At 35.1% G+C, this 15700-nt stretch overlaps 2 protein-coding genes across 2 annotated transcripts in view; both read right to left on the bottom strand.

The window, feature by feature from the left end:
- Positions 1-1558, bottom strand: part of LOC107700308 (transmembrane protein 131-like) — a 60205-nt gene extending 58647 nt beyond the window's left edge. The window contains exons 1-2 of the mRNA XM_016501931.1: positions 1282-1558; positions 582-652 (exon numbers count right to left, since the gene is read on the bottom strand). Coding sequence (XP_016357417.1) covers positions 582-652; positions 1282-1390 — 180 coding nt within the window. The 5' untranslated portion in view covers positions 1391-1558. The remainder of the gene's footprint in view (positions 1-581; positions 653-1281) is intronic.
- Positions 1559-3075: 1517 nt separating this feature from the next.
- LOC107700309 (meiotic nuclear division protein 1 homolog) overlaps positions 3076-15700 on the bottom strand; it is a 19199-nt gene continuing 6574 nt past the window's right edge. Inside the window, exons 5-8 of the mRNA XM_016501932.1 lie at positions 15175-15249; positions 14986-15100; positions 7362-7406; positions 3076-3674 (exon numbers count right to left, since the gene is read on the bottom strand). Of these exons, the coding sequence (XP_016357418.1) occupies positions 3568-3674; positions 7362-7406; positions 14986-15100; positions 15175-15249 (342 nt within the window). The 3' untranslated portion in view covers positions 3076-3567. The remainder of the gene's footprint in view (positions 3675-7361; positions 7407-14985; positions 15101-15174; positions 15250-15700) is intronic.

Below are 15700 nucleotides of genomic sequence, written 5' to 3'. Positions count from 1 at the left end.
TTTGCAACTTTACAGATCTTCTTTATGCACCAAGAGCTTGTAACACTCCAAAGAGAAAGGAACAATTGAAATCGCATCATATGACCCCTTTAAATCATTCTGCTTCAAGTAAATGTATCTTGATTTAAGAATGTTTACATATTTACTGAGGAAGATATGTAATGTGCCTTTAAGAATTCCCTCTAAACCGTTTCCAAAACTATTGTTTAAAGATGCTAAAAGGCATTTTAAAGAGAAGAACAAACTTCAAAACATATAAGGGAGTAATGACTAAAAAGTGTGAAGAGACCAGGTCCATTCAGGACTCCGGAGTCCCGCCTCCACATGGAAACGCATTTCACCAAGCTAAATAAACAATCGCCCTGCCCATATAAGAACTGCATAAATCAATGCATACTAAATAATACTCAAAGAAAAGCCTTGTTTGATTTTCGCACCCTTTGCAAATGCAACAATATCACACCACACCGCACCGCGTCTCGCGCGTAAATGCGTAAACGCAAACGTGCTCACAGTGAAGTTGCGCTGCAATAAAAACGCGTCCAGTGCATGACGCCTTTGTGTTTGACCAGCTCACATACCTGCGATGGCATGAAGAAATCTGCGTCCTCAGCCTGCCAAACTTCAACCACGCCGAACATCCGAGTCAGAGCTTCAAGAGGAAAGAATGGCATGAGCATGTAGAAAAAAAATCATGCGAGCACATCAACAACAACAACAACATGCGCCAGACATCAATCCCTGTCTCTGGACAAAAACACAGGGAATCATCTCTGATCTCGGGATGCATGCGTGAACTGATATGTTTGCAGCAGCGGATGAGTTGGCGTGGATGACAAAGAACGGACAGGCTATTTTAGTCGCGAGCTCACACCGTGTCAACAACCCAAACGCACGCATCTGGAAACACATTTAAATGTGCATTAACGCGGTTCTCTCAGCTAGACGCTTGGTTCCCATAGACTGCACTGAAAAACAGCTGTATGGAGCTTTATGAGCATTGTAGCATATTGCATTGACACAGGAAATCGAACTAAACCAATAATAACTGGCCAAAAAAAGCGTTACGTCTTCCTTCAGATTCGAATCAAAACCTAATTCCTTATGCAGACAAACCCGCATGCAACACATCCGATTTCGCGTAACGTTAGATACAGTGATTATTGTGCCCTTTTAGCACAATGAGTGCACTTGAGTACTTGTCAGATCAGCCCTCGCCAGTTCCTCCGACATTTTCGCACGAGCGCCTGGACTGAAGAATGAGACGAGTCTGTCGCGCACCTGGAAACTGAGCTCCTCCGTGTTGAATGTACGGCAGGAAGAGCTGTAGGAGTCGCAGAAGGACGTTAATCCATGTTTTTGTGTGTGTGAAGTCCCTTTGGCTCGCCATGCTGGCTGTGCTGAGCGCCCTGGCTTCACTTCTTTCTTTCTCTCTGGCAGCGCCTCCTTCTGAAAGTGCGTCCACTAGAGGCACACGAGCCTTCTGCAGCGCGACAATTACCGCAGCGTCGCGTCGCGTATATCCTCCTGGGACCCTGACCAGCGTTAAAGACTTCTGTCCTCTGTAGAGGACTTTATATTTTAGTGAATTCTCTGAGACCGCTGCTTTTCAGGAGGTTTGATCATAAACACTCCCTCTGCGTGCTCTTTAAATATGACTGATATTGACAGAATTATCAAATGTAGCACTCTTAGGGAAATATGATACTATTTTGTAATTATAATTTAAATCTGACTAATTCACAAAATAAATAAACATCTCAGAAAAATGTGATGGGGATGCAAATCGGAATATGGCTTTTTGTTACAAAACAGGGCATAATTTTCATACGTTATACATTAATCAGGCATTTTGGGGAAACACGACAAGAAATTATAGATCAACATTCCTATGAAACATGAGATATTCTTATGAAAATTATTACACTTCTTTTTTTCATTATGGTTTGCCCCAAGAACACATTAATATGCAAATTAGATGCAACGTATTGATGCATTATAGAATATGAATACCAATTTATGGACATTTTACGCACATAATGCATAAAGTAAAATAGTATATCAGATCATTGTGTTAGCTGAGAATCATCTCAGAATCATCTGAAACCCAAAAACTGATCGGTGAATGAAAAATTAAATCATGTCTTTTCATGTCTATTTACTTTTTTGAATAACTCAGTCCTGGCACCTCTACAAAGGACATAGAATAAAATATGAATAAAATATATTTTTTTCACAAATGTTTTTCCTCCATGTTTTCTTATGCTTATCCAATGTAATGACATAAAAAATCACAAAACTTTTTTTTTCTGGTTCTCAGGAGTATATGAGGAGAGAAAATACTCTCGCTCTGTTTAGGTCAGAAAATAACGTCATATTTCCGTAATATATATATATATATATATCTAAATAGATAAACCCTTAAAATATCCCGTATTTTTGTCATTAAAAATCTATGAACTACAATAATCTATAATAATAATCTAAACTGTTTTCAATTTCAAAAAAGTACATGTTTTTTAAGCATTTATCACAAGAAGTGTACAGAAATATATATATTTTTTTTTACATCAATGGTGCAGATCGACACCTGCCAAATACTCAAGACTATCTTTAAGGATCTTTATTTTTGTATTTAATATATACTCGAATATTGATTAGGAAAACTTATTTTAAATAATGAACCCTTTAATATCAAATTATATTCGAAAAAAAAAATATATATATATATTAAAAACTAAAATTTATTTTTCATTTAAAAAAAAAAAAAGTCAGTACATGTATTTAGGCATTTCTCACAAGAAATAGAAATGCACAGAAATAAATATATATATATGGCTATATTGATTAATAAAAATAAAAATCAATTACACTTATTTAGGAACTACCCATAATATTTTAAGACTGTACCTCAATATTACTGTGTTGCAGCAAACACAAGCATTATTTATTTTCAACAAGCTATTGCTAAAAAAAATGAATTAAAGGTATGTTTTAATGTTTAAGTGGATTATTAGGCAGGACAAAATGCTTAACCACAACCAATTTGCTTGATAACTACATTTATTAAATCATATAACACAAAGCAACTGACCATTTTTCATATTTACAAGATACACAAAGATATGTGCACGGTGAAAAATGACGACTAATGAAAAATGCAAACCAAAAATGAAAGCATCTGAAATGACTTCAAATCCATAACACATTCCTACTTTATACAGAAACAAATGCATGCTCATCATAGAATTTTTTTTTCCCACAAGCGATTAATTTCACGTCATGTCTCTAACCTGTGATTAATTTCCTTGAATTGACCTGAGAGGCTCAAGGGTTAACACAACACCTTCTCCGCTTACACACCAGTTTACCCTTCTATGCTGACAAATCAATCTTGAAGTTCTCCTTGGACTAGACAAGGCTAAAATTTCAAGGGTGTGGCAGACTCTTCACAAGTCCCAGCTTTGTCTCGAACACGCAGAACTGATAACGAAACATAAAACAAACCGATGAAAGAGAATCACAGAAAAACAGATCAAACAATCCTAAGATCCTGCGAGTTTCTGATCAGTTAATGTAGTCAAAGTCCTCGGGTATTCCGAAAGCTTTGTCCAAGTTGCTGTTCTCAAAGCCGAACTTCTTTTTTGCCCAGGATTTGATTGCAAAAACATTATCTGGAAAATAATTGAATGTGAAACATGACACAAAACATGCATGATGCAAAATAATTATGAATACTATTCAACTTAGCCATTGTGTAACTAACTCAGAAATGCAATTTCTAATTGTGCAGGTAGAAACAGTTGAGTGTAATTATAAATATGAATAGAGGATTGCTTTTGCTTTTTAATACACAGATGCATCAATTCAACAAAAACTGATTGAGGAAAGCATTTGGTTTTATTTTATATAGCATTTAAGTACAGGTGCATTTTTTATGCATTAAAAATACGCACCCAAAAAAACATCAAGTAAAGTCACATATGAAATCAGTGCAATTATAAAAGTGGTTTTATTGTCTATGAAACAAGGAGCTGCTATTTTTAGATCACATGACCATGCAAATATTACTTTATCTCGACAACCCCTGGTTCACTTTTTGATGAGCTCTATGTTTGTGCTTTGATCAATGTTGACGTAAATAAAAGGCTAAATTAAATTCAGCACACTTGGATTAAACTACTCAATTTGGTGGAATGTTTTGGTCGGGTTTTCTGCCGAAAATATGGTCTCTAAATGTAAATGTCTTGTTTTAGCAATGCTTCAGAGTTTGAAAATACAACTTCTCCATACAAATTCTCCGTTGCTTTTTAATTCATTTTAGACCAAAAAAAAAGAATCTCTAAACATCCTTAAATCAAGATACATTTACTTAACCCCATTTTTAAAATAGGCATGAAAGTGCACTATCCAAACTTAAATTGTTGTAATTTATGAACACTTTGGAATACAGACATAAGGTTGGTCTCTTTTTAAAGAAGAAAATTAGCAGTTATTGCAATAGAATTTTTTCAAAAAATTAAAGTATCAAAAAGTTATAGAAGTTTAAATTTACTGTAAAGAAAATGCACTATACTAATTTTATTTTATATATAATAAATATTTTAGATAACAGGTTTCACTCTAAAATTGGTATAAAATTAAAGCCTTATGTCTAAATAAGTTATGTTCCAAATTTGAAGTTGATATGAAAAAAATTGAGGTTCCGGTGAGATTTTATTTAGGGCGTTATACCACAAACAGCCACCGGGTGCCATCCGAACTCCATTTAATTTTTTTGATGCATTTTTCTGTCACAAATGTCTTGATTTCTCTATCTCAACATAACCATCAAATATAGAATCCTGAGACTCAGACCTTTCCAATGATATGTTTTTTGTCAAGATTATAAAAAGGTTTGATTCTAAAAAACCGTAATGCATTTTGTAATATGACACTTGACACCGCCCACTAAGGGGGAGGAGACCGCCAAAAGATTTTAAAGTACCATTTCTATGGTAACGCAATGTCCGATTTCAAAATGGTTTTCACGGGATGAATCTTGGGCTTCTAAGCTTTCAAATGATATATAATTTATGATGATTACTAAACGATTTGATAGAGAAAAAGGACAACAAATAAAAGAGCGCCAAGCGTCCCACAGGTGGGACAGTGACAGCAAAATGAAGATGTGAAGTCTTGTTTTCTGCATAATTAATATAAAATAAAGTGAGTTTATGATTAAAACAAGAATATCTGCGAGTAGGCTCAGACAAATCAACTTGATTCAAAGGGAAAACAAGTTTTCATTCCTCACTGGCAGATATTTATTCTTGTTTTAAGCATAAACTCACTTCATTTTGTTCAATTTCTCAGAAAACAAGACTTCATATCTTCATTTTGCATCTCCAGTAAATGTATCTTGATTTAAGGATGTTTGGATATTTCTACTGGAAAACAAGACACTGCAGGCAACATTTATTGCCATGACTGTATCATTTTTAAGATTTCTGCTCTGATTTATGAACTTATAGGCCTAAATTTCTGGAAATGTGAATTAAGACCTCTTAAGCCCCGCAGAAACCCTGTTGGAAGAATGGACTTTCAATAGAAGCATGTTTGAGTTTTGAAGATGAATGAAAATGCTTAAGGTTTGACACGATAAGGTGGTTTCATTTTTGGGTGAACTATCCTTTTTTTGTCGTCTTTAAATGTAATAAAAAAAAATAACGAAACGCTATTAATGTAAAATTATTAACCACGTTCCGTCTTTTTAAAATAATGTTTTCACTCTGAAACAACTAATTTATTTTGGTTTTCGATTGCATTCAGCAAAAGAAAAAAAAGGCAGTCTAATAAGTGAGCTGACAGATTAACACCACGGTGCATGCCTCAAAGTTTTGTAAATGTCCTTATAAATATAGGTTAACTTGTTGAAAACTGGCTTGAAGGCATTTGAAATTGCCCTGACTACTCAAAAGGCTCATCAATCTGCTAAATCATATATTGCATTAAATCTATTTGTGCAAGGCTTTGGTTTACGGGGAAGGTACAGTAAATCATCATCTCCTTATACAAAGCATCCCATCTATGAGATCACTCGGTAATATAATAAAACCTACACGAGTTAGCGCTTGCCTAGTGTCGAGTGTACTTCGTGTTTGACTCTTGGCTGAAATCTGAACTGTTAAATGTAAACAGAACATTAAACCCATTTAGCATGTCTGCTGTGTTCCCTGCACTGAAGGTTTTCATACACTGCTCATCTGAGAGCACTTTTGTAGTCACGTCTGCAGAGTGCATAAAGGAATTTCCATCCTGAAGTTAAGTGGTGTGCATGTCTGTGTCTGCTGCATTCCCAAAAAAACCATGCCTGGGAATAACCGAGGGTTTTGTACTGCACTGCCCGAGTCAGGAGTTAGAAAAACATGCGAGTTAATTTTACTCGAGACTGGAACTTGGAACTGGGTTATGGCATCAAAGTCAACAAAACACCAAAATTTGAGAACAGCCAACTTTCAACCGTCGGAAGTAGGGCTGGCCAAAAAATAAAATGATCACGATAAAATTTCAAATCTTTATTTCTTTTAAGTTTAAAGCCAGAGTTTTGCTCCTAAAGTGAAAGTCGTAGAAAGCAGACCATTAACTGTGGTTTGAAACGACTCTTTATGGTCAGAACATGACAAACGTTTATACTTTTCCAGTCATTTTTTCCTTAACAAAATAAATACCTTAATAAGAAAATGGATTCTTAGTTTCTGCATGTTCTAATGAGTGATATTATTTCAAAACATGAATCAGGTTTGTGTTCCTGACTTTGATGACGAGTATCTTCAGCACAGTTTGCAGTGCAGGCTGCAGTATTAATAATATTGCATTTTCTCGTCTCTTAGAAATGCACATTTGACGGTAGCTTGAGTTGACAGTAGCAGCTTGAGTTTGGATGCAGATGTACATTTATGTTCATTATCACAAACAGTAACATATGAAATGTAATTATTCTGATGGTTTTATTTAAATAAACCATTGGTCTTCTATAGTAGCATACATTTAGATCATGATAACCACAGTTAAAAGCAAACATAGCACCTCAATACCATGGTAAAAATATAACTATATGGTTTCTATAGTATTTAAATGAAAAACAGTAGTCTAAATACATTTAGTATAAACGCACAAACGCTGTAGCTTAATCACATATAATATATATATATATATAGTCATCATCCTGGACTGATATTAGACTGATCTGACAAAACTGGACATTCAGGATTGTCTGTGGCCTACATTTCAGAATCTTTTGTGGATGCATCACATGACATGATCAAAGAAAATCATTGGTTTTGAAATTTGTTGAGGTGTGAGGCACACAAAAGACTTACCCGTCCACCTAGACACGGCCTCTTTTGCTGTAATGTTTGCCTTACCTAGAAAAAGGATGAATATATTAGCAGTGCCATACTCGTCAGATTACATTGTGAAGTCCAGTTTAATCAGTTTTTCTCTATTGATGAAAATATCCTTTAAATGTAGTCAATATTTCATCAAGTCATTTTGCTCTGACTAAAAATGTTATCTAATTTTAGTTGATGAAAATAACATTAGTTAAGTGAAACTGAAAATGCACAGAAAGTCCACAAGCGAGACTCATAGGAGCAATTAAACAAATGACTTTCCAGGAAATCCCGTATATGGACAAATGAATCCAGCTATCGCTGTAGCCGAATAAAATGCAGAAGAAATGTTTGACTGATGAAATGTGAAGAGAATTAACACACCATTGCAACAGTACAGTATTTGGTTTATCTGTGTTCTTCAAGCAATCTCATTATCCTAATTTTCATTAGGATAATGTATATTTATAATTCAATGCTAATTGACTTAGGCTTTATCACTGTATAGAATACTATGAAGTTATATCATTTCTACCTCATTCTGTGATACGAAGCCACATCAGTTCACAGAAAGAAGTTAAAAAAATAAAATAAAATAAAGATGAATTTGACTGATAGCATTATTTATTTTTTCAAGATTCTATAAATATTGCGATATATCATTATTGTGAGTTCTTTTGGCCACAATAATTGTGTAGTGAAAAATCTGATATCGTGACAGGCCTAATTACATATATACATTAATAAAAAAATAAAACGCATGTGAAAACCCGGAAATAACAATCGAATTTTAGTTGATGAAAAGAGTAAATCAGTAGTTTAGTACATTTTTAAAAATGAAAAAGAGTTACAATGTTAACTGTGAAAAGGGATTTGTTACAGAAACAGTGTTTTCACAATGTGACGAACATTCTGACTAGCGTGTAACTTCAAGTTCACCTGTGCTTTTGCATCATTTTGTGCAGAAGCTGTGCTTATCTTGTGTGTATGCCTGAATAATTTCATGCGTTTGAGTTAAATAGCCCGCTCAACAGCTGTTCATTCGCTCTTTAGCTTCAGCTCAAAACTATTAGATTATGAAACGATCATTCTTTTTAGAATCGTCTTTTCCAAAACAAATGTAAAAAATTTAATCAACAGTATGTTTAAGTAATAATTCATTAATAATCATCAATAAAATAAAATAAACTATTCGCTAACAAACGTTTGTCAGTAATTTCTCTGATGAGACTGGTACACTAACATCTCAACTTTTCGACTTGACTTCGCAGATCCTACACTTGATTTGTAAAACGGAACGATTCAAAGCCCTGCAGATGGTTGTGCATCACGCTTGCTAGTCTCTCTTCCACAGATCTTCTTCTGAGACAGTTAGCAGAGCCACTCTGAGATATAATCCATCATACTGAACGTGCTGCCCAGACCACGTCAGTTTCAGAGCTAGATTGACAAATGCTCAAAAGTAGGGATGCACCGAATGTTCAGCAACTGAAATTATTCGGTCGAAAATAGCAAAAAAAACAGAATAAATTGTACTGAACAATGACGTGACGCGATCAAATAGCAACCAGCGCAGAGTGAGAGGCGCGCACTCTTTATTATGCAGCACACACGTCAGCAGTGTGGAAGCATTTAAACTGTCTGAGAAAGACGCAAAAATCATTACAAGCACCGACAGAGAGAGACTGTTTAGTGCTGCAGCGCATGTCTTCGATGAGAAGAGGAGGGGTGATTGTTACTGGTTACTGTATGATGATTGAAATCGCGAAATGGCCTTAATTAGTAAATAACTGCAGAACATTATGTTTTCTAATACACGTGCACATTGCATGTATTCTGACAGCACTGCACGACCTCACAGCAGATCTGCTTGTTAACCAGGGTTCAAAGTAATAATACATGCCTGATTCAAGAAGGGGGTCTGATGGCCAAAAATTATTATTTTACTAACTTATTCATTTTAAGTTAAATTGTGCTTTGTTGGTATAGTGTCTGCTAGAATGTTAAAAATGTTCAGTGTTAAATATTTTTAAATTGTTGTTTTGTAATTGATTTTTTTTCTTTGAAAAGCAAGACAAAACAGTAAAAAGCACATTTTGGATTTTTTATCTATGCAATGGTTAAAAAAAAATTGGCAAAATACATGAGGAAAAAAAACTCAGTGTTCGGTATTCAGCCTTGTGTTTAATTTTGTTCAATTTCGGCTTCGGCCAAGAATTTTCATTTCAGTGCATCCCTACTCAAAAGCTATTGCAAGGTTTTTCAAACAAATCCAGTCTGGGAAAAGGCAGATCGATCTGTAATCTTAATGCTCTGTGTTCTCCCTGTGCGAATTGACTTGACAGGAGACAATAGAACAGGTCAGGTGGTGAATGGAAATAATGTTGGGCAGTGCTTAAAGTGGTCATGAACTGCCTTTTTTTATTATTTTGTACTGTTCTCTGAGGTCCACTTATAATGTTATCAAGATTTTTACATCAATTGTAGACTCGGAAGTAACTGCTATGATCGGCATGTATGTTTGACAGCCTACAGCCTTCATAGATGTATGCTGCTGTGATTTAGGTTAAAAATGCACAAATACTCAGTACATATCAAACGATCTGTAATAAAGCAATAGTGAGCACGTAATAAAAACAGTTACTCACACACACTTGTGTGGTGCGGTATTACTCTCAAATCCAATATATTCGTCACAGCATCGTCTTTTAGTTTCAATCTTTCTGAAAATCCTGCGTCGAATTGCGCCTTACTAGTTCTTACTAGTGTAAATTTCGTTAACGAAAACTATGACAAAAAATGTTCGTTGACGAGCTTTTTTCCCATGACTAAGACGAGACGACAATAAGCTCAATAAACGATAATTGTGACTATATCAACATGCAATATCGTTGGCGATAAAAGACGAGACTAAAATGTATTTCAAAAATAAAAACTATACCAAAATGTATTTTTATTTTCGTCGGAAAAAAGGAGACAACATTATTGCGGGCTGCTGTACGCGCTTCTACTACACGAGCTTTCATGTGTGCGGTTGCCAGATATCAAGAGTTCAAATCCGCAAATCAGAGCTTCTCTGTTAAAAGGATACATTTTCTGCCCGGTGTTTTGCTTATTTTTTGATGAATGATGATCTGAAAACACTGACAAACAAGCTGAAGTTTAGCGATCTCTTTAACTATTATACAGCATGACGGAAATGTGACGAAAAGTTTTCATTGATTAAAACTAGACTAAAATGCTCAGACATTTAGGCCCGGTTTCACAGACAGGGCTTATCCTAAGCCAGGATTAGGCCATAGTTCAATTAGGACATTAAAGTAATTTTTTATAAACATGCCTTAGAAAAAAACATTACTGGTGTGCATCTTGAGACAAAACAAAGGCACTGATATATTTTAAGATCAATCAGTGCAAGTTTCTTTCATCTGAAACAGCTCAGACTTACATTTTAGTCTAGGACTAGACTTAAGCCTCGTCTGTGAAACCGGGGGGTTAGTCGACTAAAACTTGACTAAACAAACACAGACAGGACAAGGTTGACTAAATATGACAATAACTAAAAAGTACATTTGACACCAAGACTAAGACTAACTTAAAAATGGCTGACAAAATGAACACTACTCAGAATTGTGCGAGATTGGTCTTCTGCTAAACATATTGGAGTACCTCAGGGAGACGCAATAGTTCAGACAATTTTACAAGTGATTAAAATATAGACATAACAGCAAATCCCGAGAGTCAGAGAAAGCATCAAGTATTTCAGCAGGGACTACTGACATTTTCACAGCATTTAAACTGCAGGGGTTGCTAGAAAGACGGAGCTGCAGGGATGGGGTGATGAACGAGGCGGATGATGTAAAGAGAGGTTACACAAATGTTATTTTCTCTCAAGAGACGCGAGTCATTATCTCCACTAGCACCTGAGAGAGATGATTATTCGCGGCTGATCGCATGACTGTCTGGAGAGGATCAGAGCTGGATTTGGCTGGGAATGTGCGATAGGTCAGGAATATTACAACAAGGCACCGAACATTTGTGTAGAACTTCAGCTGTGTGTTGGTTACATGGTATCTACATCTACAGTTTCTCAAAACAAATCTAAAACTTTTTAAGACCTGCACTAATAAAATCAATACCACATGTCCATACAGATCAAACCTATACAATGTAAAAAAAATAAAAATAAGTCATGCATCTCAGATTATTTTACTTCAACAGGCTGTGGCATGCATTCAACAAGGTCTTAACAGCAAAATATTCAAATACTCGACTTCTTGTATTCAGTATATACATGTACTGAAACTGGTTTATGTTCTAATGCATCAATACATGCAAATTAGAGGATGACTGATATCTAAGTCTAATATCTAATTAAATGCCAGATACAGCTTTTTGTGTAACCCAAATACCAATAATAATAAAAAAAAAGGATAAACTGTAGACTGTATGCATAATGCAAACTTTTAATTATAAACGAGCCCAAAATACGCAGTGACTCTTAATTTGAAATGCATATGCAATACTACTTTAAGCTGCTCGTTCAAAAATGAGGTTGATGAGAGAGTTGCATTTTTGCAACCATTATATTACAACATATTACAATATACTGTGAAGACCATAAAGTAAACATTGTTATGATCCATCAACGGTAGATCATAAGCAATTGCTAGCATTGCTAGAACATGCAACACTGAAATGTGTCAGATAAAATCAAATTCAGTCACACAAAAAAGTCTTTAGCACAGTTGACTATTGAGCTTAGAACTGTTAGTGGTTGTGCATTTAACCAGAGATGCAATTCTCAAATAACTGAGCGAATGGAGAGCATTTTAACTTCTCTCCCTGTGAAGCTTAGTCTCTTAAATCATCTTCTTTACAGGGCTATACAGTGCGACCACAAACTACTGCATACGGCGACTATTAAAAAATATGTGCGACTGAACTGATTTGTGTTTGCACTCAGGGGAGCATCAAAGGTTTTTATTTACAACGTGTTTTTGCAGCGTTGAGTAATGCATCACAGACATATCTGTTGATATCTTGAATGCAATGTTCACTCACTGCTCAATACACCGGCGTTTTGTTCAGTGCTGAGTTCTGCGAGCTCACGAATCCTCTCATTATAACAAAGTGTAAATAAGAGATGCCTTGTGCAGTATAGAGAGCTCTGATTGATTATAATGGAACTTTGTGAGATGATCGACAGCTTTTAATGATTATTAAGGGAGTTTTCAAATATATTGATATTGAGTTAATACATGTTTAATAAACAAGAAGTTAATATTAAGTGACTTACATTGTCTGACTACAACACTATTGCCTGATTTTGCTCGATTAACAAAAATAGTCACAGCTGAGCCGCTGCGCATCTCCAAGCAAACACAGCGCTGTTTCGTTTATGAATGAACGTGCGTTTTTAAACAAATGTAGTGAGTCAAGGATTCAATTACCCATTCATAAAGACATTCACTTCCTTCCTTACTGAATGAATCAGCCGTTCGAACTAATCAATTGAATGAATGATTCAGTGATAAAATCAGTGACTTGCCGCCACCTACTGGCAGTTTTAGTTTCATTTTTAAAGTATAATTTCAGTTATTTCAATCATTTAATATTCAGAATTTCATATTTAAAACATTAATCTCAACATGAATTTATTTGCACCCATGCCACATTAAACGTCTGTAAATATACCTACAAGCCACTCTGTAGTGCAAATGATTTTTTTCATACTGATTTAATTTGATTGGTAAATGTTCTTCTTACTTGTTCTTATCCTATAGTTTTAATTAGAAATTTTGAAAAAGCTTATAAATATAAATTTTTGAATTTGACATAAAAAGATGACATACTTTTTATAAAGTTAGAAAAATTGCATTACAAAGATAAAAAAATGCCCTGTAAATCACGTTAAGAAGTCAAACATCACCTCGTAATGGGAAGGCTAATTTTCGTTATCGATCAGAAGGAGCTCCTGAGTTTTTTGACTGTGCCTAACAAGAAAAGTAAGCTCTCAAGCACTGTTGCTATAGTCATCAAAACACCACTTCAGTACAAACTTACCCCCCTTCAACCGTACATTTCAAGACAATCACTGTAAGGCTTCAGACTTGTTGTGAGCAATGCTTCCCTTACTATGCAGACAGAGTCTGTTGCTGACTCTTTATTGTGTGCTTCTCGCTCCCTGGTGTCTTATCAGAGTAATGCAGATGATTACTTAGAAAAAATGGAAAACAAAGTAAACGCAGCAGTGAAATCCTGCTGGGTTTTTGATATTAATGTGTGTACTATTTACACAGCTACATGCATGCTTTTAGGAGAACTAACCAGTCCGTGCAGAAATTATGAGTGTCATGGGAATGTAATTGTGAAATCAATTTAAGTTTGATAATATTAAGAAATATCAGAACTTCCTCTTTTAAGACAAGGCAGAGTGAGCACTAAGCCTGTTAATCACCGTCTGGCAGAAGTCAAAGTGTAAGGGCTCAGGACGAGCCTCGGTATCAGTAATTAATTTCCACGGTTTCTCCTTGAATTCCTGTCATTTATGAGGACTGTATAATAGTTCTCAAAAGTTACAAGACAATAAGAGTAATACTTTAGAATTTAACATAACTAGAACATTTATTTTGACTATATAAATTCAATATATTTAACCCACAACCTATCTCTGTATACCAGCAGACTCTCGTCACAGAGCACAAATATACAGAGGTACTGTATTCGGAGATGGATTATAGTGGTCAAACAATACAATTTTTGTGTTTTGTTTTTTTGTTTCCGTGACAATGAAGCCAATATCTTAGGGAGCAAAGTGGCCAACTACAGACCTAAAGCCGATATGTATATATACACTACCGCTCAAAAGCTTGGGATCAGCAAGACTTGTAATGTGTTTTAAAGAAGTCTCTTATGCTCATCAAGGCTGCATTTATTTGATCAAAAATACAGAAAAAAACTGTAATCTTGCAAAATGTTATTACAATATAAAATAATGCTTTCTATTTTAATATACTTTAAAATATAATTTATTTCTGTGATGCAAAGCTGAATTTCCATCATCATTACTCCAGTGTAAAGTGTCACATGATCCTTCAGAAATCATTCTAATAACAAACGTAACATTCAAGTCTTACTGATCCCAAACTTTTGAGCGGTAGTGTATATATGATATCATACCACTTAATTTAAAGACAGAAAAAAACAGGCTGCAAATAAATGTATATTTATTTGACATATTACTTAATAAAAATTGGAAAATAATTTAATCTTAAAAAAATACATCTGTAAAATTAAATTAAATTTTTTTAAACTTAAGATAGCAGCGTCTTGATTCTGTAATTCTATCATTACAATTTTTCACAAATAAATAAATTGTTAAAAATATGAATAAAAAGGGTAAGATGTGAACTATTTAGTCCCTCTACGCTGATTTTCAGCATTATTTATATACAATTATAGTTTTTGCTCATATTTTTATTTTTATATTTTCAGTTTAATTTTGTTATGTGCTTCTTAATAGGTTGTTGTTTTTTAATTTGATTTTAAATTTATTTTTTATTCCAGTTTTAGTTTTATTCCTGCACACAGATCTGTGTGGTTTACTCACGGATCTCCTCCACCACCTGTGGATCACACTCTCTGTACTTCTCCAGTTCGGCCTTCAGCTGATCTCTCTGAGGTTTCAGTGCTGCGAGCTCCTTCAGGAGATCCTGCCTCTCCTCCTGAATGCACACAAAAGCGGCGTTCACACAGAGCCCACAGACATCAGAGCTGTACAGTAATCTAGAACACGCACATCAACTTCACGTCCCACTTTGGCTTTGTCAGCTGCTTGCTGAAGGGCTTTTTTACGCTGATTCCCATCCTCAAGCTACACAGAAGAAAAAGAAATCAATACTCTTATGCAAACAAGTCAGAACAGAAAGATTCAACCAAGATCTACACCAATGGAATGCTATTAAAGCATACACTAGTGTTGTCAAAAGACCCGGTATTTCGGTACCAAGTCGGTACTAAAAAAATGAAAACGTTACGGTACCAGGTTTTTTTAAGTACCGGTGGTACCGAGTACCCGGTCAACCCGGTTCTTGATGCGCTATCCTATCCTAAACACTGTTGCCGTTAAAAACTGTTAAATATCACGTTAGTGGGGTCGTTTTTCATGTCCGCGGGTTGAAAAACGACCCCACTAACGTGATATTTAACAGTTTTTAACGGCAACAGTGTTTAGGATAGGATAGCGCATCAAGAACCGGGTTGACCGGGTACTCGGTACCACCGGTACTTAAAAAAACCTGGTACCGTAACGTTTTAATTTTTTT

Source organism: Sinocyclocheilus anshuiensis, unplaced genomic scaffold (genome assembly GCF_001515605.1).
Source record: "Sinocyclocheilus anshuiensis isolate Anshui unplaced genomic scaffold, SAMN03320099.WGS_v1.1 scaffold326, whole genome shotgun sequence".
In the NCBI taxonomy this organism is placed as follows: domain Eukaryota; kingdom Metazoa; phylum Chordata; class Actinopteri; order Cypriniformes; family Cyprinidae; genus Sinocyclocheilus; species Sinocyclocheilus anshuiensis.
Note: the sequence above shows the minus strand (reverse complement) of the source record. Positions and strands in the feature narration are given on the sequence as shown.